Source organism: Rhinatrema bivittatum, chromosome 7 (assembly GCF_901001135.1).
Source record: "Rhinatrema bivittatum chromosome 7, aRhiBiv1.1, whole genome shotgun sequence".
NCBI classification, from domain to species: Eukaryota; Metazoa; Chordata; class Amphibia; order Gymnophiona; family Rhinatrematidae; genus Rhinatrema; species Rhinatrema bivittatum.
The window spans coordinates 278,650,494-278,678,437 of NC_042621.1; the positions used below are offsets into that span (position 1 = coordinate 278,650,494).

The 27,944-nt window shown below is 42.6% G+C and overlaps 1 protein-coding gene across 2 annotated transcripts in view; it reads right to left on the reverse strand.

The window, feature by feature from the left end:
- Positions 1-523: 523 nt before the first annotated feature.
- COL17A1 (collagen type XVII alpha 1 chain) overlaps positions 524-27,944 on the reverse strand; it is a 135,257-nt gene continuing 107,836 nt past the window's right edge. For both annotated transcript variants that reach the window (XM_029610329.1, XM_029610328.1), the window contains exons 47-56: positions 26,081-26,167; positions 24,827-24,943; positions 23,962-24,060; positions 20,316-20,462; positions 18,510-18,653; positions 15,380-15,589; positions 11,896-12,042; positions 7,872-7,943; positions 5,416-5,478; positions 524-3,688 (exon numbers count right to left, since the gene is read on the reverse strand). In XM_029610329.1, coding sequence (XP_029466189.1) covers positions 3,639-3,688; positions 5,416-5,478; positions 7,872-7,943; positions 11,896-12,042; positions 15,380-15,589; positions 18,510-18,653; positions 20,316-20,462; positions 23,962-24,060; positions 24,827-24,943; positions 26,081-26,167 — 1,136 coding nt within the window. In that variant the 3' untranslated portion in view covers positions 524-3,638. The remainder of the gene's footprint in view (positions 3,689-5,415; positions 5,479-7,871; positions 7,944-11,895; positions 12,043-15,379; positions 15,590-18,509; positions 18,654-20,315; positions 20,463-23,961; positions 24,061-24,826; positions 24,944-26,080; positions 26,168-27,944) is intronic.

Here is a 27,944-nt window from a genome sequence, read left to right on the forward strand (position 1 = left end):
CATTTTCTCACTGATGCTATTATTGTTTGTTTTGAGAGTTGTTTCTGTTATTGCTTGTGGATTAATTGATAATGTAAGCTGAGCTGGGGCCCAATCTTTCCACCAAAGACGTTTTTGGCATTGAAGGAGTTTTCCTTGACTTCTGTGTTTCATTTCAAGTAGAAGGGAGGCGGGAATGCTAATGCTTGATAAACAAAGAGATCTCCTCGGGCTGGGCTTGTTGAGAACAGGAGCTTTATTTGTAAAAGGGGGGGAAACTGCTCGGGAAGCCCTCGGGAAGCTGGTATGGTTATTTGCACACTTAACTTTTGCTAAACCTGCCTTTTTATTGCTCTATGATCCAAACTAAATTTGGAAGCTATACGGTGGATGAAATTATGTGCCCTACTCAGTCATTTGCTCACTTTGGAATACAGAACCCCTGCTGGAAGAGTGATGCATTTATTTATTTATTTATGGATGACTAGTGATCTTTTTACAGAACAAAAATGATCAATGAAGTACTTTGCTCATGATGACCATGTGTTTTAAGAGAAACTTTATTAAAACTGTCTTGTTTCATCAAAACAAATACAACCATTTTTTTTTCACAGCCAATAGTATTCCTGTTTTTCAGTTCAACAAATGGGATGTTTCTTATACTCTTTAACAATTTATTTTTTTTTTTGCATGTCCATTTGGAGAATAACTCTGCCCTGTCGCAAAGTTTAATCTTCCATGTCCCTCCCCTTACACGCCTTAAATTAACACAATTGCAACATTAAAAGAGCCACACCACATTGGCATTCATCAGATACCTCTTTGGTTGTTAGTGCAAAAATCGCCAGCTGTCGCATGCAGATGAGCGAGATCTTCTGTGGAAATATGCGAGCAGCCACGTGGCCACCTAATCTGTGCAGTGCCTAGAAATAGGAACAGGGGCACCATAGAGGATCATCAGCAGGAATATTCAGTTATCGTTTGACAGGGATGAAGAAAATGGAAAGTTACCAGTGTGGCGCATGAGCACTGTTTATGGAATTGTATTTTCATGTGTTGTGAGCTGCTCTGCGCGGTCTTATGTGACTAAAAAGCGTGGGGTTATTATAAATACAAGATTAGACTATAAAGAGAGTTGTGGATTTGTGTAAAATACCTCCAGCTGATGCAGCATAGCTAATTATGGCACTATTGTACACTATCTGTATGAAATGGGTGGGGGTCTGTACTGCATAATGACTACGGGGCATAGCTAATGCATTTAAATGATGAAGAATTTGGAATTCTGGTCCCAGAGCGCACTAGTGCCTTCGTACTGTGCTGCACATGCTGCCTTTGAGAATAATATTTACTCTGGCTAGAAATGTTCACTGTGCAAAGAGGTTGTATATTTGCCATTGTATATAAATTGACAAGATAAGCAATTGACAATACCTGTGTCAATGAACTCCTGCACAGCCTAAAATGAGTTGGCATTTTTGTTTGTTGTTGCTAGATAGTCTAAATATGCTTTAGTATTTAATTGCCACTGTTAGTTTACTTTCTACAATTTCGTTGCACATGGAATAAAGACTGGACAGGCTACAATACTTATAAAGAAACATTGAACAGGCAACTGTTCAAACTGGCCAGGCTGAAGCTTATGCTTGAGTAAAGCATTCTGCGTGGCCTGATGATATGCGAGGACCTGCTTCCTGATGATTTACATGACACCATTGCCAATCTGGAACTTGGTTGGTATGGACTCAAGAAAGGAGCAACTCTCTCACTCTGGGTGATTTCGGTCTTTGGTTTGGCACAGCAGTGCAGTTTTCCAGCAGCTGCATGGCTCCTGGAGAAAGTCGGATTTGTTGCAGGTTGTCAAACCATTTTATAGGATTCACAACAGAATTCTCCAAAGATGATGCATGCGAGCTTTTGAGACCACACAAGTGCCTTCTTTCGATGTCTGGCACAGCACTAATGTACTTATCTAATATCAAGCACTGAATTAAAGGAACTTATATCACACATTGTTACAATATACATTTTTTTTCAGTGTAGAATTCAGAGGAGGATATGAGTACTGTTCATGGCTAAAGCTCTTGCTGAATCTTAAAACAGTGAATAAAGAAATGGTCCATTTGCACAATGTCAGCTGCATGGTTAGGCCTAATAAGTACTTTAAGTGTGAGCATGTTAGGATCACTGGGACCCCACAGAAGTTTTAAGGTATTAGATGAAACAGGAGAGCATGAGATTAAAAACAAAACAACTTTAATTGATAGTCATACATTAAAAAAAAAAAGAACTTTGTTCATCTTAAAAATATTCATATACAAAGAAAATACTAACAGTTGGTCAGAACATTTCAGTTCCGGTCCTTGAGGGCTACAAACAGGTTTGGTTTGCAGTGTTTGAGAGAGATTATGGGTCTAAGAACCAGGCTTATTTGACAAGCTTGGTTACGCTGACAACCAGACCACCATGTGGCCCCCTTAAGGGCCATTGTTCAAGAGCCTATGTTTTTTGTTTTGTTTTAAGTGCTTAGATTCATTCTAGGGTTCCCAACTGGCTCAAGAGTTTCAGGACAGCTCGATCCAGTCTTTGGTTTATGCAGCTGCATGCTGGGATTTATAGTACTGATTTCCTACTGCCTTCCCTAAGAAAAGCAAGACAACATGCACCCAGTGGGGTAGAGGCAGGACCAGATCCTCCTGCTCTGAAAAGCTGGAGCCACTTGCCAACCCAACACCTTTCAACATCTAGACAGAAGGGCCATAAAAGAGAGTATAAGTGTATTTTGTTAAGTCAGCTGTAGCATATCAGAATCTACTCTGTCCTTATACACTGTGTTAAGCAGTGCCGTGTTCCTGTATATTTTTAAGACACTTAAAAAAGATTATCAACTGCTCTGTCTTGTGAATTTGTTCGATGAAGGTGAATGTTTAGATGTGTATAGCTGTGATATGTAGGCATTAAACTTTGATATCACAACGTATTAGTAAAACCCAGAAAAAATTGGAAATGATATGGCCAAAAAGCCGTATTTAGCAATGAAAAAGTGATCCAGAGTCTGGGTGCACCTTCTAGACTAAGAGGTTAATGGAGGCAGAAGGTTATGAAGGCAAGAGTCCATTTGGTCAGGTGCAGCTCCATCTTTTGAGAACCCTTTTCCTTCCCATCCTAAATTTGTTATTCCATAAGGTGCCATCAGCCTCTATGTTGCTTTCATGCCTCTAAAGGCTAACACTGCTACCCCTCTGGCAGTTTTAGCAATGAAAATGAGGGGCATAATTTTTTTCTCTTGATATTTATTAAATTATTCAAATTAATTTCTGCACCGAGTGTAAACCACTCTGGCGTCAACATGGAGGAATAATACTCTATAAATTAAAACCTAAATAGAGCGCATCATGTGCTTTAAACAAGCTTGGACTCCACTGGACATGAGTGGACACTCACATCTGTCATATACAAAACAAACCACAAAATGGTGGTATAATTGGGAAAATATTTCTCTTGTAGCTTTGACCCAGTGCATCAAGCTGATAGAGCCTAATGGGAAGTCCTTACGAGGTCCGCTCAACTTTCTACTGGTTGTAAGGTAACACTACAGGATAGTAACTGGCTAGGTTTGGTTTTTGATCTCCTGAGTCCTACGGATTCATGTTCTCGGATCATATGCCAGTGCTTCTTCTTTTTCGTCTGCCAAGAACTATTTGTTCACCTTAGGAAAAAAAATAGTAAACATAGGAATAAAATTCAAAGCACATTTATATCTCTGCAGAAAAATACACTGAAGCCAATATAGATAATTTGTGCAACCGTAGATTTTATCTTTTTTAGCCAGGAAAGAACCACCAGTCAATCCTATTGGTAGGTTCAGCCATGCTATATGGCTGCATATTGTACTTCTTTTGAATTGAGCCCTTAGGGGTACGAGAGGAAGAGCATTCCAGATGTGTTACATGCACATAGACCTCATTGAAATATTTACCAATGGTTAGTAAATTAATTTGAGGGTAACTTTCAGAAGTTTTTATGGAGGTAAACATATACCTATCCACATAAAAACACAGGTTGAAAATCATTCACAGTGCATGTACGTTTACCCCATGGGGTTAGACTGGGGCGGGAAAGTACGCCAACCAAATTTTCAAAGGGAAACTTTGAAATCTAAGGCTTTCAGGCCCCACATGCTATTTAAAAATTGCCCCTACCCTTCTAAAATTCTTGTAAAGTCTACTCAATGGTGCAATAGTTTAGCGCCATACAGCTCTTGGGAGGGCTCAGCCACATGGGGCATTTTAGTTTGGCAGCAACTTCTCCCCACTTCTCATCCAATTATTTGGAAATAACTTCTCATTTTAAAACAGGAAAAAGCCTCTAGACCAGAGATTCCCAAACCTGTCCTGGTGATCCCACCGCTAGTTGAATTTTCAGGATATCTACAATGATTATGCATGAGAAATATTTGCATACCATGGAGACTACGTATATGCAAATTTATCTCGTGCATATTGAGTGTGGATATCCTGAAAACCTGCCCAGCTGTGGGGTCCCCAGGACAGGTTTGGGAAGCCCTGCTCTAGTGACTTAACGACAGATCATAACATTAATGCTTGCGTTTAAAGAATACACTTATTTGAAAGATATTGTAATGTTCATTGATACTGATTTTGTATGAGTTAATATTTTAAAGTGGGGCATTGGGGAATTTAGTGTGCATGTGACATAGTTGTCAAAGGTATGTGTGGGGGTTGAATGATTGATGAAATACTTTTGAAATGTATTTAAGGAAGTATTAATATAAAAAAATATATATAAAATTTTTTTTTGAATAAACAAATGATAAAGAGTTCATCTTGAATATAGAAGTTTCAATATAAAGTGATGTGATGAGCATTAATGTTATGACCTGTTGTTGATTCATTAAGTTGTATAAATGTGAAACAGGTTTTAGTGTGGTTTCAATTGGAATTGTAAGCCCTGCTCTAGACAGGGGAAGCCAACTCTGGTCCTCAAAAGCCACAAATGGACCTGGTTTTCAGGATATCCACAGCAAATATGTATGACAGATTTGCATACAATGGAGGCAATGCATGCCCATTTATCTCATGCATATTCATTGTGATTGTCCTGAAAACCTCCCCTGTTTGTGGCTCTCGAGGACTGGAGTTGGCCACCTCTGCTCTAGACCTTCTGATATTTGTAAGAGATTCTTGGGCATAAGCACACGTTATGAACAGGCAGAGGCTATGACATGAACATTACTGCTCTAATTTTGGAAGATGTTGCCATTTGTAAGATCAAGGATTCAGAGGCCTATTAAGAAAGAAAATCTATTTTATTTATACTCTTATGGCTTCCTGCCAGCCTAAGAATTATTCAGAAACTCAGCCTGCCACACCATGTCTACAAGTTAACGTGAAGTCTCATCATTCAGGGCCGTACCTTTCTGTCCTTTCTGTCCCCTGGGCCCTTGTAGTCCTGGAGGACCTTGTGGTCCAATATCACCTGTAACAAAAGTTAAAATATGCAAATCACTGCTTAGCACAATGGGTAATTACAATAATAAAACAAAAGACGTCTGGAAGGGACAAGACATGCAGATGTGACAGCACTCCAGAGACAAACAGCATGAAGGATCATGTGACGTGGTGCTGAAGAACGAACGCATAAGCGGAATTCTTCCGTCCAGAAAAACTGCAATGTACAGCCAATAGTCAATGCTTTGTTTGCCTCCTATGAGGTAACAGGTTGCTATTTTGAATTCAGTAGGGTTACAAGGATCCCCTGTTCCATTCATAGCATCCAAAATGTTAGCATACAACCCCAAGCTGGCTGCACTGACATGCCCGCTCCTGCTGTTGCTCCAGATGTTCTCCTGGTGCTCCCATGAGGAAGGTCACTTTATTGCAGGCTTGCATTCAGAAGGACTTGATAGTGCAAGTTATTTTAACATGGCCTTTAAAATCATCATTTAACTTTGTTTCATGATATTTTGACCAAGAGCAGGGCGTCCTTAGCTCATATGACACATGCCTCTTATTGTACCATAACTCTTACATAGTAACATAGTAATGATGACAGATAAAGACCAAATGGTCCATCTAGTCTGCTCAACAATTTGCTTATGATAGTAACTGCTGTTCTGTGCAGGTCCCCACCATGAGTTCCTTTAAGGGTATTAACTTGCTGTTCTGTGCAGGCTACCACCATGCATTACATTAGGAGTAGTAACTGCCCTTCCGTGCAGGTTACTTGCATTCTTTTAAGGTTTAGTAACTGCTGTTCCATGTAGATTTACCCCATGCACTCCATTAAGGGTAGTAACTGCCATTCTGTGCAGGCTACCATCATGCATTCCAATAAAGGTAGTAACTGCTGTTCTGGGAAGGTTACCCCCATGCATACTGTTAAGGGTAGTAACTGCCATTCTGTGCAGGTTACATGTGTTTTGTTAAGGAAAGTAACTTCTTCCATGCAGGTTACCCCCATGTTTCTGTTAAGGGTAGTAACTGCCGTTCCATGCAGGTTACCCCCATGTGATCTGTTAAGGGTAGTAACTGCCTCTCCATGCAGTTTACCCCATGCTTTCTGTTAAGGGTAGTAACTGCCACTCCATGCAGGTTACCCCCATGCATTCTGTTAAGGGTAGTAACTGCCGCTCCATGCAGGTTACCCCATACTTTCTGATAAGGGTAGTAACTGCCGCTCCATGCAGGTTACCCCCATGTTTCTGTTAAGCATAGTAACTGCCGTTCCATGCAGGTTACCCCCATGTGATCTGTTAAGGGTAGTAACTGCCTCTCCATGCAGTTTACCCCCATGTTTCTGTTAAGGGTAGTAACTGCCGTTCCATGCAGGTTACCCCCATGTGATCTGTTAAGGGTAGTAACTGCCTCTCCATGCAGTTTACCCCATGCTTTCTGTTAAGGGTAGTAACTGCCACTCCATGCAGGTTACCCCCATGTGATCTGTTAAGGGTAGTAACTGCCTCTCCATGCAGTTTACCCCCATGTTTCTGTTAAGGATAGTAACTGCCGCTCTGTGCAGGTTACCCCCATGCAGAAATGTTACACCATCCCTTTCTTTAAGCCTTTACAGCTCCACAGTGTTTGTCCCATGCCCTTTTGGATTCATTAACTGTTCTTGTCTTCCCAGAAGGGGTGGTGAACTCTTAATTAACTGCATCTTCCAATTAATAACAGGTGTCCTCTGTTAAGAAGTATAGCCCATTTACCCTTAGATTCATAGCGAATTGTGTATTCACATTTAGCATTTATACCAAACATCGCATGCTTGAGGGCAAAGTAGAGTTAACATTTTCGTTGTCTTAAACAGCACTCAAATCCAGAAGGATATATTGTATGCTGTAAAATCTCACTCTGAATAGAAATCACTTCATGGAATAAAACCTTCAGATTCCTGGAATTCACAGAATTTCATGAATTACCATCCCTAGAAGTATCCCGAAAACCCGATTGGCTGTGGAATCAGTAGGACACGTTTGGGAACAACCCCTAAATTAAAATAAGTGCATCACCTTAGAAAAGTAACCTGACGTCCTAACAGCACAAATCCGTTTTCAGAGCAGCTTTCTTCTGAGCCCATCTGGATTATGCTCCTACAATGTTATGCTGTAGTTGCTGAGGAAGCTCGGAATGAAGGAATGCGACGTAGGGTCCGGGTTTTCAGAGGCGGCAGCCCTCCGAGCGTCCAGCAGAGACGGAACTTTTGGCGGAACAGGAGGAGGGACCCCCCCCAACAAAATTCAGGGTTCCCTAGGCAGTGGACTGCAGCGATTGGTAGAAATCAGCCGCCCCTCCCCCTCCCATGGGGTCGGCACCCTTAGGCGCGTGCCTGCAGGATCCGACTCAGCCTGCACTCGAGCTTGAACTTCTCACCTTTTTGACCAGGGAATCCTCTCTCTCCTTTCGGACCTTGGATACCAGGAGGGCCTGGAATTGTGCCGTAAGCTGTTGAAAAAAGAAAACACGAATGAGCAAGGTAATGTCGCGGAAGATCAGCAAATGCACCGACGAAGCAATCGCTGCTGTTTTGGTCCCTGAAATACTCAGCCGTATAATACGTGAAACGGAGTCCGATTCTTATTGATTGCTGTTATTTTTTTGAGAGGACGGATGGGAAGTGCAGAGCCAGGAGTTGGCAAAAGAGGAGAAGGGCATAAACAATCAGCTTGTCCAATGAATGGAGGTAATGAGTTGGTGCAGGGACGATAAGAGAAGGAAATGTGAAGAGCAGCTGAAGTGTAAAAGCACGTCTGGATGAGCAGGAGAAGCTGGAACTATGGGTTTAAAATCTCCTGCAATTACTTCCCTGACGTGTTCCCTTGTCCTTGCTTTATCATATTCCCTTCTCAGTTCTCCCTTCTCCAAGCTGAAGAGTCCTAACCTGTCCGGCTTTTAATCATAAGGGAGCTGTGCCATGCCTTTTTATCATTTAATGTTGCCCTTCACAGACTTTTGCTGGCACCATTCTATCTTTTTTTGAGATGGGGGTGACCAGAACGTCATGCGGTACTCAACGTGTGATTGCCTCATGGATTTATACGGAAGCATTCTGATATTCTCTGTTTTCTTCTCCATTCCTTTACAAATAAATAATTCCCAACATTCTGTCTGCCTTTTTTTTTTGGCTGCTGCTGCTGCTGCATGCTGAGCTGAGGATCTCAATGTTTTCTCCAGGGTGACTCCAAGATCCATTTCCTGGGCGGTGACTCCTCATGTGCAACCTAGCATTGTGTACAGATAGATTTAGGATTATTTTTCCCTATGAGGCACACAGATTGACCAACCCAGACTGGCAAGGTCTTCCTGCAGTTTTTCCCAGTTTGTTTGTACTTTAACTGTTTTTGAATAATTTTGTTATCATCTACAAATTTGATCACCTCACTGAATGTTACTTTTTACAAATAATTAATAGATTAAGTTAAACAACACAGTCCCAATACAAGATCCCTGGGGTACTTTATTGCCTATTTCCGTTAGGAAAACTGACCATTTGGTCTTATTTTTGGTTTCCTGTCTTTTAAACAGTTACCTAGTCACTGTAGACATTGCCTCCTGTCCTCTGTCTTTTGAATTCCATGAGGACTTTCCCATGAGGGACTTCATCAAATGCCTTCTGAAAATCGAGATATATTAATTATATGGACTGGCAGCGCCTTATGCAAATGCTTAGGTTCCATATTAGGAGCTACCACCCAGGAAAAAGATCTAGGCGTCATAGTGGATAACACATTGAAATCGTCAGCTCAGTGTGCTGCAGCAGTCAAAAAAGCAAACAGAATGTTAGGAATTATTAGGAAGGGACTGGTTAATAGAATGGAAAATGTCATAATGCCACTGTATAGCTCCATGGTGAGACCGCACCTTGAATACTGTGTACAATTCTGGTCGCCACATCTCAAAAAAGATATAGTTGCGATGGAGAAGGTACAGAGAAGGGCAACCAAAATGATAAAGGGGATGGATCAGCTCCCCTATGAGGAAAGGCTGAAGAGGTTAGGGCTGTTCAGCTTGGAGAAGAGACGGCTGAGGGGGGATATGATAGAGGTCTTTAAGATCATGAGAGGTCTTGAACGAGTAGATGTGACTCGGTTATTTAAACTTTCGAATAATAGAAGGACTAGGGGGCATTCCATGAAGTTAGCAAGTAGCACATTTAAAACTAATCGGAGAAAATTCTTTTTCACTCAACGTACAATAAAACTCTGGAGTTTGTTGCCAGAGGATGTGGTTAGTGCAGTTAGTGTAGCTGTGCTTAAAAAAGGATTGGATAAGTTCTTGGAGGAGAAGTCCATTAACAGCTATTAATCAAGTTTACTTAGGGAATAGCCACTGCTATTAACTGCATCAGTAGCATGGGATCTTCTTAGTATTTGGGTAATTGCCAGGTTCTTGTGACCTGGATTGGCCACTGTAGGAAACAGGATGCTGGGCTTGATGGACCCTTGGTCTGACCCAGCATGGCAATTTCTTATGTTCTTATTAACTCCTTAAAGGATTCTCAGAGATTAGAAGGGCACAATTTCTCTTTGCTAAATGCATGCTGGCTCTTCTCCATTATGCCTGGTTTATTCCTAAAAGCAGTAATTTTGTTCTTAGCTATAATTTCCACCATTTTACGCAGCTCTGAAATCGGGCTCTTTGGTCTGCAGTTACTTGGTCCACCCTTGGATTTCTTTATAATAGATACTTATTACATTGGCAGGGATGTTTATTTGTTTATAATAGATACTTATTACATTGGCAGGGATGTTTATTTGTTTGCATACAAGAAGAAGAACTCAACAAAACATCCTCGTTTGCTTTAGTTTGCAAACGAAATGAAAACCGTTCCTGCTGAAATTCAGATTTGGTTTCATTTCGGAAACAGCTTGTACCAATTCCCGACAGCGTGTGTGCTATCCCCCCCCCCTTCAAAACAGCGGTTGAGGAGTAATGATTGTGCGATGCCAACGCAGCCTGACTTCTGAGCATGGCTATAGCCCATTCTGGGCACTTTTAATATTCTGAGACCACCACTATTTAACTGGAAGTGGGCTCCTTGCTCCCATTTATTTTTTAAATTTGATTAAAACATAGCCCCACCCTCAGAACACTTCCATCACCGAATCTTTTTATGCAGCTAAATGTTGGGTGGGTAATGAGTTACCAGGACAAAATGTGGCCAGTGAGTGGGGGAAAATATTCAATTCATTGATTAACTTAAAAGGTTACCCAGATAGACTCTTAAAATGGACCTCAGGAGTTCCAAGTACCTTTCAGAGTGCAAAAGGAACACCGTGCACAGGTTAAGACTTTACGCAAAAAAAGAAACCCGACTGAAAAGAAAGCCTGTCCTAAAAACTTTAGGGGAGCATATGTAAGCGGGGAAGGAAGCTGGGTGGGTGGGAATGTAAACTAGCATTCAGTTTCAGAGGAGCAGATTCTTTATAGCCAAAACAGAGTAAACTGGCAAAAAATACAAAAAACAAAAAAAGCAAGCATCTATTTAGAGTGGCTAAACAGCAAGAGACTTTCAAAAGCTATTCGGAGAGCGCGCAGGGCTCCGTCTAGGCTCTCTAAGAGGTAGCGAGCAAACCAAATGGACTATGGAAACAGGCTGCTGGAGACTGAAATCAGTTCTGAACACAGAGGAGGTAAAAACCTTTTTAGATATATAAGGGAGAGGCGAAACATTCAAGGGGGGGGATTGGCAAAAATTTGGCTGAAAATGGAATTTGCAAGGAGACGCACCCGCAAAAGGCAGAAATCTTAAACATTGTTTTGCTCCGTATTTACTACAGATGTATTCCTGCCATACTAAAGAGGGGACACTACAGGCCCATTTGTCTAACATAAGTAGTGGACAAAAAATGTGTAAGCCACGTTAAAGAAAGAGATAGCGCAGCACCTGGAAATAAGTAGAGCACAGGGCCCCACTCGACATGAGGCTTCACAAAGGCAGGATTTGACTTTTTAAAGAGGTGACAAAGGGGTGAATCAGAGCCATGGAGTAGACGTTGCCTATCTGGACTTTGGTAAGCCTTCTGACTCAGCTCTACATAAGAAGAGCTGGACAAAATCGGAGTTGATCAGAAAACTGTAAACTGGGCGAGGAACCAGCTCAGAGGGCAGGCACAGAGAACATTTGTAAATGGAGTCCAGCTTGGCGAAGGCCAAGTTACCAGTGCAGTACTCCCGGGGCTCACTACTAGAACCGGCTCTTTTCAGTATCTTTATTAGTGACATTGCTGAGGGAACTGAAGGGGGAAAAATCTGTCACGCATTAGACATGTCAGAAGGGGTAGAAAAAAAAGTTATAGAGAAGAACGTTACACTTCAAAAAAAAAAAAACATGTCTGCATTAAACCAGCATCAATTTAGTGATGAACTGAGGAGAAGGGGAAAAGGTTTTCCTTACTTCTGAAGAAGTCCATGAGATCCTCGGTAACATTTCCGTATGCTGCAAATACCCTGCTGATTCCAGGTCGACCCGGTGGCCCTGGAGGGCCGGGTATACCTGGGATTCCCTGCACAGTGTAGGTCACATCGTGAAGCAGCCCGCGATCTGAAATCGAAAAATGTTATTTTAGAAGCAAGAAGCAAACAGAAGGCAAGCATGGAAACACATTGGGGCCGATGCAAAAAAGCTGCACTGAAAGCGGGCGCTGTGTGTTCAGTGCCCGCTTTCCTAACGCGCCCCCAGGCACCTCTCCTGGGGATGCGATGCAATATTTAAATTAGGACTCGTGCTGTAGAGGAGGCGTTAGGGGCGATTGCACGCCCCTAGCGCCTCCTTGACAGCGTGCGCCCGCGAGAGGTCTGTGGCTGTCCGCCGGTTAAGAAAACGGATGCTGAATTTATCAGTGTCCCGTTTTCCTAACCAGCACACAAGCAAGGGTTAGGAAAATGGACGCTGATAAATTCAGCGTCCATTCTCCCAACCTGACTACCAGCACAAGAAGAAGTGTATAAATCAATATTAAAGTGTCGGGCACTTAATTTATTCACGCCTTCATTTATTGACGATTGGTCCCTTTACTGTCACATGTCAGTGGAAGGACCAATTACCTTTCAGAAGGATGTCCTGAAAGGTAATTGTCAGTGAAAAGGACCAATGGGCAATAAGTGAACAAGCGAATAAATTAATATTAAGTGCCCGACACTTTATTACTGATTTATATACTTCTTCTTGTGCCGGTTGTCAAGTTCGTAGGCTGGACGCTGAATTTAACAGCGTCCATTTTCCTAACTTGTGCATGTGCCAGGGGATCAGGAAACAGACGCTTGTCAACTGAGCATCCGCTTCCTAAACCTGACTACCGTGCTTTTTTTTGACCTTTTTTTATTTTATTTTTTTTTTAGAGTTGTTCCTCCTACTTAATATCCCAATGATATTAAGTAGGAGGAACAACTCTAATGATATTAAGTAGGAGGCAGTCAGAAAAGCAGTTTTTTCTGCTTTTCTGTATCCGTTTTAGGAGCACTCAGCAATTAACGCTTGGCATTAATTTCTGATTGCTAAAATGTGCGTCCTAGACGCACATTATTTTTTTGCATTGGGAGTGAATAGCTAATAGCCTCATTTACATGCATTTGCATGTGATGAGCGCTATTAGATTCACTTTGCGTTGGATGTGCATTGTAGAGGCGCTAATCCCCTTAATGCATAAGGGGATTAGTTAGCATCTATACAAGCCGCGTCCAACTGCGGGTTATATAATGTGCTTGGCTGAGCGCACTGTATTGCATCAGCACCTTATAGAACTGATGTGGAATTTTTTAAAACTGCATTTATATTAAGTCCTATCTTGTGTCTGTTAGATTCTTGACTAAAGTAATGCGAACGCTGTGTTTGTCCATGCAGTAGATTCTTGGAAGTGAATGGGGCTTGCTACATGGGACATGTCAACAGTTCTGTCACAAATAGGTATCATACTTCATGATTAACCTTTTACATAAGCAATAAGCTTCATTAAGTCTTGAGGGATGTAAATTCTTAGCAAAAAAATAATAGCATTTTATAAGAGTTGCACGCGCACAGGACGTGTTTCTGTCCTGTTTTACAAACTTCCACATACTCGCTCAGGTACTGAAGCATAAATAGATTGGCGTGCTTAAAAGCAGGTCCAACAGTTAGGTGCATAAGCTGCTATTTTATAACCAGCGCAAGCAGTACGTGATGGCTGTTACCTGCGCACATATCTGCTACTTATTAGGTGTAAATCAGAATAAACTCTTTATAGCTAATTACTGACTGGGTGAAGTGTCAGGGTAAAAAGGAGGGGGAGTGCCGGCTGAATAAACACTGAGTCTAGATGACCTACAGATAGACTGGGCAAACTGGTGGACTAATTGCTTAATCTGGTCATTTCCTGCTTGCGCGCATGTTACAAAATGTGCTGACTTGTGTGTAAAAGCCAACAAATGCTAAGAAAATACACAAATATTTCCTTGTGCGAGTGCTTAAAATAAGGAGCACACACACCTGTGAAGAGGTGGATTTTGTATAATATATGCACAGACGATACAAAATTCTAGTGCTTGTGCACTCAGGCCTGCATTTGCGTGCATATGCTCATTTTAAAGTTATCCTCTTAGTTAATACAGTTCCTCAGATACATTAACACTGTATTCAACAAGCCCCTCTGGAACGTACACTGGATTAAAATTTGGCTCAACGGTTTTTCCCCCAAGCTGCACAAGGAAGGTAACATCATCTTTTAATATGAGGGATGATCTTAGGTGTCTTTTAAAGGAGGTCAAGGTTCTAAAATGTGCTAACACTTTCGCAAATGTTAACGTACATTAAAATGCAGTTAGCATGTGCAATCGACTCTATATGAGTTAATTAGCCTGTGCGTTTTAATGAAAAAAAATAACTTAAGCTAATGAGATGCAAAACAGCTCACTACCGATTAGTTCATAGAAGAATATCACACAGTAAAGCTTGCAAAAGTGAACCCAGACCTGTCAACACAAAAAACATTCACACCAGAGGGAGGTGTCATTACGGTTTTGGCGTAATATCTACATTAATATTCTAACTTTAAAGCTTAACGTGTGCTAATTTATTTGCGTTAATGGCCAATGTTAATCCACTTAGCAAGGTTGCCTCAGTGTTGTAAAATGACTATAATGGGGGCTGTAAGGGCTTACACGCCTGTTACTCAGCGCATGCACATAGGGAAGAAAATCCTCTCTTATTTACAGAAAATGCAACATTTCAGTAAAATGGAGAGAGAACAGCTAAACTCCTAAAGTCTGTTCCTCAAAAGCAAAATAATGCCATGAGTTACCGAACCAGCCCTATGGGGAAAAGTGTTACTTATGGCAAGAGCCTGGATCTGCCAGGAAGCTCCCATTTAATACTGTGCAATGCAACACAGCCCACATGTACTGCACTGAGAGAGACGTCTCTTCTCTAGAAGTCAAAAGCAGTGCAAAACATGCACAAGCAGGAGTAAATCGTAGCTGAATAGGTTACAAAACAGCCCGGATTTCTTTGTGGCAGCATGATAAAAAAAAAAGATCTCCAGATAATAGGTCATTTACCCAGTTCTGAAACACCGCTGATGTGAGGTGAGAAAGCCTTGCAGGCCTCTAAAAACAGATAACCTAACAATTCATGGAACAGTGCATGTCACGTATGGCTGTGCTAGAGCAAAGAGTAAAATCCACATCGTCTCATATTTTCCCGTTAAGTGTAAATGCGCTATGGAAAATTCCTTATCCTGGAAGCATAAACGTCAGGTCAAACCTTTTGAGCTTTTGGCTCCGATAGTGTAAGTCTGAAACACAGAAATGAGTTTACACTGCGCAAAGAATTTCCTCCAGCATCGCATACAGCATACGTGTGCGAGCGTTTCACAAGATGAAAAGAAGCGAGCTCGTCTCACACTCACTCTGTATGTTTTCCACTACCCGGCTTGATATCTCGCTGTAATCCAGCATTGTTGATAGCGATGAGGATGAAGATGAAGACGACGATAAGGAGGAGGATGAAGATAAGGAGGAGGAGGAGGATAGAAGTCCGCTATCGCCTTTCTGTCCTGGTGGTCCTTGAGGGCCTGGAGGTCCCGGGGGTCCGGAAATGTACCTTCGGACACTGTCACCTAGAAAACATAAACATCCATTACTAGAGTTCGCTGTCAATATTACGATCCCTTATCATCTATCTACATCTATTTAATATGCTTAGGTCCCAGTAGTGTTCTCAGTCTGTTGGGTTTCTGCATTGTTTCAATGCTACATGTGCTATGATTGCAATGCGAGCTCTTTGCAAAGCCCCAGAGTTGTAGAACGCACAGCCAGCAGCTGGAGAAACGAGCAGGCCGCCTCTCGCTCTCAGCATGCACGCAGGGAAAGGCAGCAAAGGGAGGGAGCCAGGGTGGATGGGGAATCTTGCAAGCTGGCGGGGGTGGGGAGAGCCTGTCAGTCCACGGGACAGGGATGGGGGAAAGAGGGATGAGTGTGCTGGGTCCAGCCAGGAGTGGAAAGCGCGATGGGGGTCAGGCTTGGGTTGGGGGAAACAGCTGCCAGAAAATGTTCCACAGCTCACAGCTCTTGTGGGTTTGTCTTATGGCCTACAAGATTCCTCCTGCTCTTTCCGATTTCCAGTTCAATCAGAAGGGGGATCTACTGGTCTACAGCACTATGAGCCTTCATTCACAACTACGCCAAGGATTTCTACATTTTTTTAAACCACCACTGCCTCCGATATGCATGGCAATAGCGGTCCTTGGTCAGGGGCCACAGGCCATGGTTCCATCCAAAACCTGGCATGCATGTGTTCAGTCTTACCATAGGTGGCATATTTGGATGATAACCTGAAGAAAAGGGCTGGGAACAGGAAAATACACAATACCTGCCCAAGGATTGCAATTTAACAGACAAGGTAATTATTTTACCAAACTGTAAATGCGGAGTTTGCAAGAACAAGTAAAGAAAGTGCAATAAATTTAGTTTAAGTGTTCTTTTCAGTTTTTTTTCTAAAGTGGAATTCTGAGGTAACGGAAACAGGCACGGTGAGCGCTGAAAGCCTATGCCCTTAATCTATTGAACAGAGACAGCTCAGCAAGCTTTTCACCCTGTCTGGCCCATGCTAGGGAAGGCCCAGAGCTGCCATTTTCTAAACCCGGCTGCTTGCAGAGGCTTTGCTGGAAATACTTTTCTGTCTGGTGAACGGGTAAAACTCGCCCTGCCAAATCTCCAAGCTCTGCGCAATTTAAGAAGGAAAGCATGGACAGTGTAGTATATTAACAGACCTAGCGCAGCCTTTCCAGAGGCAAATCACAAGGAGCTCCACTGCTGTTGCTGCTGATGTCCCAGGTTCAGAGTGGCCATACGGTGCCACAACGTTAAAAAGGACAGGCTGGCCCAGTCCTGGTTTTGCCCCGCTGCACGAATGGAGATGTACTTCTACTTTTCTTAGGAAGGTCAGAACTGCATCTCCATGCACACAGTGGAGTAAATCCAGAGCTGCATCTGCTTCTGCCTTTTGACCCCGGGCGTATGTGCTCACCCTACGCAGGTTCCCAGCTCCAGTGCCACCAAGGAGACGTTCCATCTACCCAAAGATGCTTGAGGTGAGTGGCAATATAAAGTAATGCCTGCTTAAAGCTGATGGAGATTGTCAAGCATCATCACAGTTGCTTATACTCATGCAAAGCAACGGCTTGCAAGAAATCAAATTGCAGAAATAAGTAGAATGCACTGTGTAGGTACCCAAACCAACAAAAATAGATAAAAATCTAAAAATACTGTCTACTGCTTTAAAAATTACTTTTTTTTTTCTTTGGAAGACTATTTTGTGTATGTGCGTGTGTTTTTCACTGGCTTAATAGCTAAATGTAATTCAGCCCCTACAATAACCCTCAATCTTGTCCTGGAAAGACCGTCTCTAAGAGCAGCCGAATAGTTAGGTCACTTGTGTGTCTGCCACTTAGATTGCCATCCATCTCACAGCAAATAAACAAGATGGTTGAGATCTTTAACTGAACTCCTGTCCAATGGCATGAAACAGAAGTCCTCAACAGCCCAATGTTAATGGCTATTGGCTCCACTGAACTCATCTGCCTTTGAAACAATACGATACAGATGAAAGATTTATATCTTGGCATGCAGTTTACCGAGATATCTTGTGCCTATTCCCATCTGTATGATTCACTGTGATATGGTGTCCAACCCAGAGCACTAGAGAGTGTCTGCTAATACCACCAGGGGCAATAATGCAAGTATCCTCGTCCAGAAAGGCCAGAGTGGTCGATATTCTGGAGTTAGCTGGATAAGTTGTCAGGGTTAATATTTCATCTCTGCTCAGTGGGTACATTTTATCTGGGCAAATCATTGGCCTGCACAAAAACAGGAAGTTCCCGAGGGCATGGCATAAACCTCATCCGGACATGTCTGGTGGGGGGTGAAGGCTTGCTCTAAAGTTATCTGGATAAAGTTAGCCATAAACCTTCATCCAGGAATATGCAGTGACAAGACTTCTCCGGCTAAGTCCCACCAAATAGCCAGATAACTTTACCGCTCGCCCGCTTACTGAATACAGAGCAAAGAGTTACTCTCGTGCTCAGCTGGAATCACGTGTTCAGGTTTTGGTACTTCAAACAAGGCAGAATATAACGGCATTCCCAAAAGGTTGGCAATCCGAACAGAAGAAATGGATGCTACTGGAAAGAAAACACTGCAGGTTCAAAACAGTGAAGAAAACTGAAGAGAAAGTAGTCCAGAAACTCCTAAGCAGAAAAGTATAATCCTGGGCTGAGTACATAACAGTAATCTGGCTCTGCATTATGGGTATCCCAGATGACGGCCTTGTTTAAGGACAGATACGCTGGCTTTTGGCGTGCAGCATTAAAATTTGAGTTCCTGCTCGCTTATAGCTTCATGCAGTGCAGGGACGTAGAAGAAGTTCAGATAAATCTCATGCTGACACCTGTAACCGCGGGGACATCCATTCACATGGACCAAAAAAAAAAAAAACCAGACAAACATTGCAATGGGCGGTGAAAAGAAAAGTGTAATTACTTGTTAGATATTGAATCAGCTCAGTCCTGAATCGATCACTTTGGATATTTTCTGCGTAGGAGACCAGTCCTTCCGAGTTACCAGGTGGCCCCTGGGGTCCTGGGGGTCCAGGTGGCCCTGGGATTCCTCCTACGTAGCCCGTACCTTTTGGGAGGAAAAAGATTTGTGAGATAAATTGGAAAACAAATATGTGGCTCCTCTTACTCTGAATTATATCCTTTAAACCACTTTAATTTGAAAACGTACATTTTTGCTGCAAGAGTGCTTGAAGAAATGTTATATAAATAGCACAAGAAGGTTTCTAGAATAAAACACATGGAAAGCCGCATGCAAATCAGAGTAGAGGAAAAGGAAGAACAGAAAAAAAACAAAGAGCCTGACTTATCAAGGTGTTTTCCCAGAAAGAGAGTGGGCGAGAAGCATTATTGATTTGCTCCCTTAATGTAGGTAAAAAGGAGGTTTTTTTTCAGCTGAAACTCTCAGCAGTCAGAGTCCTAGTACTGCTAATGGCGCAGGGCAAACTCAGAGAGTGCGTATCATTCAGTACAATATAACTTTCACTGGCATCGTGAGATCCATAGGATAGCGCACGCGCCCAGCGTTTCATGGGGTATCCACTTCCTCGGTGGGATGATATCCACTCTGTAAGGTTGGCCTTCCCTTAATGCTGCTAGACAGAGGTTAGTGGTTCATTTAACACGGGGTGGGGAAAAATCTTTGTGAATGCATGAAAGGAAGAGCGGAGAAGGAAAAAAGTAGCAGATGGTGACCTGGATTCAAGGACATAGACCATAGGGACATAAGGACATAGCCACCCCCCCCCCCAAAAGTCCCTACATTGGCTCCTCCGTCTGCTTCTGCATACAGTTCAAGCTTCTCTTACTCGTCTACAAATGCATTCACTCTGCAGCTCCTCGTGACCTGTCTTCTCTTCTCTCTCCCTACACCCTTCCTTCGTGAACTCCATTTATCAAGAAAGCCACTCTAATCTGTGCCCTTCTCCTCCACCATCCACTCCCGACTCTGTGCTTTCCACCTTGCTGCGCAGTAAGCCTGGAATAGCCCTGCTGGGTCGGTGGCTCATGCTCTCTGCTTTTGAGTCCTAAAGACTTCTCTACAATAAATCCGCTTCCCTTAGACTCTGGTTTTGTCTTGTAAGCTCCACGGAGCAGGGACGTGCAGGGCTGCGTAGGACTAGCAGGGCTTTAGAAATTATAAATAGTCGTAATAGCAGTATTGCAGGACAGAGATGTGGGTGACGGTAGCTGAAGGCTAGAAGTAAAGAGGACATAGGCCACGAGGGATGAAGAGGCTGGTGAGATGATTAAAGCAACGATGAAAAAGAAATGTCTGGACAGATCAGGCGGCGAAATTTGAAATAAGTTACCATGGATGCAGATTAGAAGCAGAAAAGGTGTTAAGAATGTTTTGTAGAGGAGGAGGAAATGCAAAATGGCAGATTTTGAAATACGTTAACTTTTCTTTCTTTTTTTTAAACTCTAGTTTTATCTTCTTCTTCATTCAGTGTTCCTTGTGAAGATTTTACTTTGCAATGTTTATTATACTGATCTTGGCTTACAAACTATTAACTGGCCTTGGTTAATTTTCCTTTTACAGTTAAGAGGCGGCGTTTGATCTCTTTTTTATATTATTACAATGTGCATTTCCCCCCCACATTCATATTCTATCCAGAGCAGAATTAAAATAAAAGTTCTCAAAACCCGGCAGGCTCTGAAGGTGAAAGGAGATGCGGAGCAGAAGACTAGAGAGGGGGAGATGAGGGAGGAAAGGATGCAAACTCCTTACGCTGCAGGTAGGCAGAGATATCCTCCACGCTGAAACCAACTTGGTTTGCGCTCAGAGGTCCTGGTGGCCCAACAGGTCCTGGGGGTCCTGGACGCCCAGGCTGCCCTGGCGGTCCCGGTGGCCCAACAATCCCTCTGAATTCAGAAGCTGAAATAGTTGGTAAAATAAATATAGAACCACATTAAAATAATTCATTCTTTGGGGGGGGGGGGGAGAGGGATGGAACATATATATATATATATATATATATATATATATATCTATATATATATCTATATATATATATATATCTATATATATATATATCTATATATATATATATATATATCTATATATATATCTATATATATATATCTATATATATATCTATATATATATAGAGAGAGAGAGAGAGAGAGAGAGAGAGAGAGAGAGAGAGAGAGAGAGAGAGAGAGAGAGAGGAATAGATCTTGGCTTTAGCTAAATCCTAATATATGGATTCTATACAATTTGTGATGATAAAATATATACAAGAGTATCAATATTAAATATTTCAAATATATTATTAAATGTACAAAAAATCCTTATTATATTTTTTCACCATTCCATATTATACTTCACAAAAATATAGTTCTCATTTAAAATTACTACTCAGTGATAACTATACCCATTGGCAATCACACATCCACACAAAGCACTCCATACACTACTTACCTCACTCTAACATACAAATTAACATTTTTTCAACACTTTGCTTTCTTATATCATCTAAAAATGCATGTATTAAATTCAATTCTCATCTATACAAACTTAAAACTCTTTGACATGGTGTTACATGATATAAATGTATTGTATAGTATACACGGTGTGAATTTTTCCTGAATTATGTTGTATCAGGCAAATCCTGCGTTAGACTCAATAAAGGCTCGAGTACATGGATCTTCCTGTCCTTGTTTATATTAATCAGGTCCCTACAAGGGCCTTCATTATGCTTAATGCCTAGGCTTCATCAAGGGAATATTTCAAAAGTGAATAAAAGTTATATAGAACAGCGCAAATTCCTGAGCTAAACCTTCCTGCCAAACCGGCTTCTGATGAACTTGAAGTGCCGCTGTTCAGAGCAGCCGCTGATGGATAAGATATATTGTCTGCAGAGTTATTTTAAATGCAGATCACGGTCAACAACAGGACATCCCCTTTTCCATTCAAGTTTAGAACTGGCTCATCTGTGCTTGTCTTTTCCAGTTGTTCAGGAATTTGCCAACTAAGGGGGTTATTTACCAAAGCTGTTCTCCCATTTTGTGTTTATGGGAACATGCTTAGTAAAACAGGGCCCTAAGGATTAATTTTCAAAGGGTTTAGGTGTCTAACTTTGGGAATTAGTCACCTAAATTGGCCTCTTTGAAAACTGATTGGAGCAGAGTGCCTAGATTAAGAAGATTAAGACCTGGATTCACTAATGCCGCAAGGCTTAGTGAATCCTGGTGCTAACGGGGGGCGAAGCGAGGGGCGGTCCTGTGGTAGCCGGCAGCGATCGCACTACCGTGGTGCGATCGCTGCCAGCATCGCGCCGAATAACTACACCATAAAAAGTGACGCCCCGACTCCTCCTCTTCCGGGGCCGACTCCGCCCCGATGTTGCTAGCGCAGGCCTGCGCTAAGCTTTCCAGCTATCGCACGCAGATGGGTGGGCAGGGATCTACTCAGAACCCCAGGGGGTTTTGACTCATTGGGAGTGAGCTTTCCGGGTCATGTGGCCATTTAAGATGAGGCCTTAGGCAAATTGGGCCATTATTGTGCATTAGTGAGCCTTTCCCTGCAGTATATTTTATTTGCATTTTTTTTCCCATGATAAAATATATTATGGGGAGACCGCCATCATATTTTCTCAGGGATGGGCAAAATATCACATGAACACTCCCCCAGAATATTTTGCCATTCCTGCAGTAAAATATTGTGGCTTGACAAATGACCTCCTTAGTTACCTAAATTTAGGAATATGAATTGCAGGTCTAAATTTAGGTGTCTAATTTTTAGGCCCCCTACATTTAGAAACATTTTCTGCTGAAAACGTAAGCATCTAATATTGGATGAAAATTCACGTGAATTGGGGAGCTTAAAATTTAGGGACCTAATTCAGGAACGGAGCATTCTTGGAAAACTGACCCCAGGCTTCTGACATCTCACAGTGTTGTGATGAGTTGTCCTTATTTGAAACCACTGTTAGGTTACACTTGGAATATGGGTGTAGCTGGGAGCCCTAAACTTAAGGAAGAGATTCAAGAAGAGAGAAAAAGCGCAGGGAATGGGTGAGTAAATTAATGAAAGCGATGGAGGGGGCTGCTCTTTGAAGAGAGGTTTAGCGACACTAGTTTCCTACGCTTAAAAAAAAGAAAAAAAGTTACGATGTTACAGTGACACATCATACAAACGCATTGAAGGTTCATACCGGGATCTTGAATGGCAACTAAATGGACAATAGATCATCCTACGACATTACACGGAGGGCTTAATTCGTAGACAAACAGGAAGTGGAGCCGTGAGGAACTGGAGGGGGTCAAGAGCGGAGCCGTGGCCAGGTGTGACCTGTGTGAGGGGGGCGGGGCCAGGGAATTCCCACTTTCTCGTCCTTACCCCACCGATCCTCCATTCCCCAGCTCCCACCAGTGTTCGGTCTCCAGCTGCCCTTTTGCCCACCACAACTGATTTACAGCATTGGCCCTGCTCCACCTCCTCAGGTCCCAGATTAAAAAAAAAATATATGGTGGCAGAACCATATGCCAAGATTGTAACGTCATACCCAAGAAGACTTGAGGCTGTAATCGCTGCAAAAGGTGCAAGTATCGAGTCAAGGGTCTGAATACTTAGGTAAATGTGATATTTTTTAAAATTAATTTGCACAAATTTCTACAAACCCGATTTTGCTTTGTCATTATGGGGTATTGTGTGTAGACTGAGGAGAGAAAAATGCATATTATCCATTTTAGAATAAGGCTGTAACGTAGCAAAATGTGGAAAAAGTGAAGGGGTCTGAATACTTTCTGAATGCACTGTAAATAAAATCTAACCATGGACCTTCACGATTTCATGTCATTTTATGAACTAATAAGAATGCATTAGCATACGGCAACAGGAATATTTCATTTGCCTTCTCCAAACATTTCATGAAGACTATATATAGGGGTAATGTTCAGGCACTGAAAGCCAGGTAAACTTATCCAGCTAACTTTGGAGAGATAATCAGTGGTGTACCTGCACTATTGAATATAGCTGGCTATCTTAAAGTTAGCTGGATAACTTTATCCAGCTAACTTTAGGATTACTCTTTAGCACAACCAGAGCCAACCAGATAAGTTATCCGGCTAATTCTGAATGTTGGAGTTAGCCGATAACTTATCTGGTTAACTTAACTCAGCCCCAGAATGTCCCCGGAGCATGGCATGGCACATAAGACTTGATTTCAGCAGTTGCTGATTTTTCATCCTCAATCCACACGAAGACCGTGATGGGGAGCCAGGGGGGATGTCTGGTTACAGCACAGCCCATTACTGAGAATGGATGCACAAGCAGCAGCTCTGGTTTGAAGATATCGTGCTTTCGTATATTATCTCAGATTTTGACCAGCGGACACACACACTGGTGGTTACTCGATATAATTGCTTCTTACTTTGGAGCAAAGCTGTTATATCGCCGTAAGCTGATCCAGGGAGTCCAGGGATCCCGGGCGGGCCAGGTGGGCCAGGCAGACCAAAGGCAATTCCAGAATCTAGAAATGAATTGCATCAGTATTAAAAATAAAAATAATTTTCTCTACCAGTTAAATAACTACCATCTGCTGATAGCATTCTCAAGCATAAAGGAGATGCATAACTTATTTGCCATTCTGTCACACGACAGCTCTCATCCACCTATGAGATTTATCACGCATGATAGGTTTTTCTAGAAACAGTAGGATATCCCAATATAAATAAGAAAAATAGAGAAGGATATGTTTCCAAAGGTTTAGTCGGGATCTCTCTGCGGGTAAAAACAGAAATTATAGTGGGACAGACTGAATCTGCATAAGTGGATTTTCAGCTGCCCAAACGTATGAGTGCAATTTTACCACACACATACTTTTAGTTGCTTTATAAAAAGGTAGCCTGGCTGGGGGGGGTGGGGTGGTATTTTGGGGATGTTTAAAAAACGTATGTGCATAGCTAGCACACATACTTTACCCTTTCATTTGGGATGACGTAAACTGGCCATGGATTTTTTTTTGTTCTCCCAGTCTTCAAAACACAGACTATACGGTTACTTTGGGTTTGAATATCTGGTTGGTTCGCGTGGGCTGGATAGTTCTTAAGTAACTTTTGTTGCTAGGCCCCCGTATTATACAGCTTTTATTCAAGATCCTTAAGTAGAATGTTAAATTAGCAACCAATGTTATTTTTTTATCATAGCCATTTAACACGTGCCCTCTGATTCTTTGATATTTCTGATGATCCTTTGGCCTAGAAGTTCAGATAAGAGAAAGTGAGAGAATTGCTTACTGCTCATGTAGGTCATAAGGCGACTTGCCAGCTCCGAGTAATCCAAAGACACAGACGTGGATCCAGGGACCCCTGGTGGACCGGGAGGACCAATTAGATACTGACGAACATCATCTCCTAAAATATTAAAAAAAACCCACACTTTCTGAACTTCTGCTATCATGCTGAGGTTCTTTAAGTGCATGCTACAGGCATTTAAAGTGCCACAGCACCAACACCTCAAGATGAATGCCTGTGAGCACAATATTAAGACAAACGCAGCCCGCACGGATAATGTTTGCATGCTTTCTTTCGTTTGTAGGCAGAAGAAAGAAATTTCTATCAGTGTTTTATGTATTAATTTGATTACTGTACACCGCTTTGATAGTTCATGGGAACTAAAAGCGTTTTCTGTTCTGTTTTTGCTTCTGCGACATTATCAGCTCCGGTGCTCCATATCCAGGCTGCCGCTTTCAGACTGCACCATAGTGTACTATAACAAGACTCTGCAGAACATGCTGAGGTTCTCCTGCAAAACGGGGACTTTTATGCATTAAAGTCAGGAAGACTGGTAACTCACTAAAGTCCATGTTCCAAAGTCTGTCATTCCATTATACGTGTCATTAATTATGACGCTACCTTTTTCTGTTTTTTTATCCTCTTTTACAATGTGTTACTTGGCATTTAGAGCTGGATTGAAGGACAGGTAGTTTTGTTTGGGAGTTATATAGTTATTTTAGTTTTAATTTTATTTTAATTTAATTTTTTTATATTTTATTTATATTTTGTTATTTTAAATTATGAATATTATGTTATGAACTGCTTTCATTGTATTTTTACTTTTTATGCGGTACCGGTATATGCATATATTAAATGAATTGATCATTGCGGATCTAGGGTATCACCATCCTACCCATATTTATTTTTATTTATTTATTTACAAAATATACTATATAGCCCATTCTAGCGTAACATCCTTGATTCATGAAACTAAGGAGGACAAAGAAAACACAAATACCCTCATAACATATATCTTTTCCTCCTCCAAATGTACTGGTGTGTTGGTTCTGCCCTTTTTTTTTTTTTTAAAACCCGTACACCTGCAATTAGGGACTGCCAAGTTGAAAGAACTAGAAGGATGTTTAAACATGGTCATTTCCTTCATGAAATATAACCTACATTAGTGTGAGCTTCCTTGTTGATGTTGCTGTAGCTCGTGACCACGACTGAATGCCGATGAAAATCTATTATCATTAAACGAATAAGCAAACTTACTTTGCAGCAGTACTATGAGTTCATCATAAGAGCCTGGGGGTCCTGGAGGGCCAGGTGGGCCTTGCAAAGTAGATCCATATCCAATAGCTGGGGGGGGGGAAAAAACCCCAAACAATATTTACTTATATACATATGAATCTAATAATCATAGGAACATAATATGAATAGGAATAATTTATTTCCCACTCATTTATTATAAACAATATGGGGTAGATTTTAAAAGAAGCGTGCGCGGCCTACATGAGCGAGCGCTACCTGGCGCGTGCACATGTACACCCGATTTTATAACTTGTGCACGCAGGCGTCCGCAAGTTAGAAAATCAGGGGTCGGCGCGTGCAAGGGGGTGCACAATTGTGCACCTCGGCACGCCGAGCTGCGCTGCCTGTCCCCATTCCCTCCCAGGCCACTCCAAGATCGGAGCGGCCTGGAAGGAAGCGGCCGGGAAGGGAACATCCCTTCCCCCTAACCTAACCTTCCCACCCCTTCCCCTAACTTTTCCCCCCAGCCCTACTCTAAACCCCCCCCCCCCCCCCCCAAATTATTATCTTACCTTTTGTGCCTGCCTCTGGGCAGGCGCAAGTTGCGCGTGCCGGCACCCCGCCCATGGACCGCCCCTGGAACGCCCCTTTTGTAAAGCCCCGGGACTTACATGCGTCCCCGGGCTTTACGCGCGTCGCCGGGCCTTTTTAAAATAGGCCCAGCGCGTAAGGCCATTTACACGCCTAACCCTTTTAAAATCCGGCCCTATGTGGTAGTGTAAAAATATGCATAAGGATATGGAAACATGGGCAAAAGGGAGAGGAAAGCTCAGAACTGGTGCACCGTAGTTGATCGCCTTCACACTGAAGACAGCACTTGATTACGACGACAGCGAGGGCATGTAAGATATGGCCCTTCATGTTCATTCTGGGGTAGTTATCAAAAACATTCCCATGTGTAAATGGGCAGTTTGAAAATTAGCCCGGGAAGGCTGTAGGTGTATAAACGGCCCTGCATTTGCCAATAGGCACCCATTATGCGTGTGCCTAGGGCAGCAAAAAATGTAGGAGCAGCGAGAGGGCTGAGATTTTCTGCCGTCCAGCTCTGCTGAGTCTCATTCAGCAGAGAACAGCCCCTCACAGGAGCTGGGGGGGAACAAGGGAAATGGAGCGAGGCAGATAAAGTGCCCAAAGGGCGGTAAAAATCCCTAAATCCACCCCTGCGTAAAAATTAGAAGATGAATTTTAAAAGCTGGGGGCGCGCCAAAAACGGGAGACGCGCAGGCACGTAGGACACACACGCACGTTTCCACCTGATTTTAAAAGCCGCCTACATGCGCCCGCATCTCACTTCGATTTAAAAAGGGGCGAGGGGGTTAAGGCGTTCTGGGGAGGAGCCAAGAGATGTGCGGGGCAACGCGCCCCCAGGTCCGCTGCCACCTAACTTTACTTCTGCACTGGAGGAGGTGTAAGATTAAGAAAAATCCATCCCTGAGGGGTTTAAAGGGTCTGGGGTAACTGGGGAGAGTGCGGGCTATTAAACCAGGGGGGATTTGGAGGACCTCTCTCTACACCGGCGAAACTTATCATGGAGTGGGCACGAGCAGCTTATAAAATTCCCTCACTTATGTGACAGAAACCCGATTTGCGAGGCTGGGCACGCCTACCTGCAAAATTAAGCACACGCATCCGCGCCCGTACGTGCGCCTATGCTATAAAATCGCCGTGCCCCCGGGCTCGCGCCGTCATGTGTGTGTGTGTGCGCGCCCGCACGCCTGTTTGAAAGTTACCAGCTACGCACGGAAGTGATTTCGCACTTGCTTTCGCGTGCACCTCCCCAGAGGTGTTCCTGGGAAGACATTTACGTGTGCACTTCTGATGATCA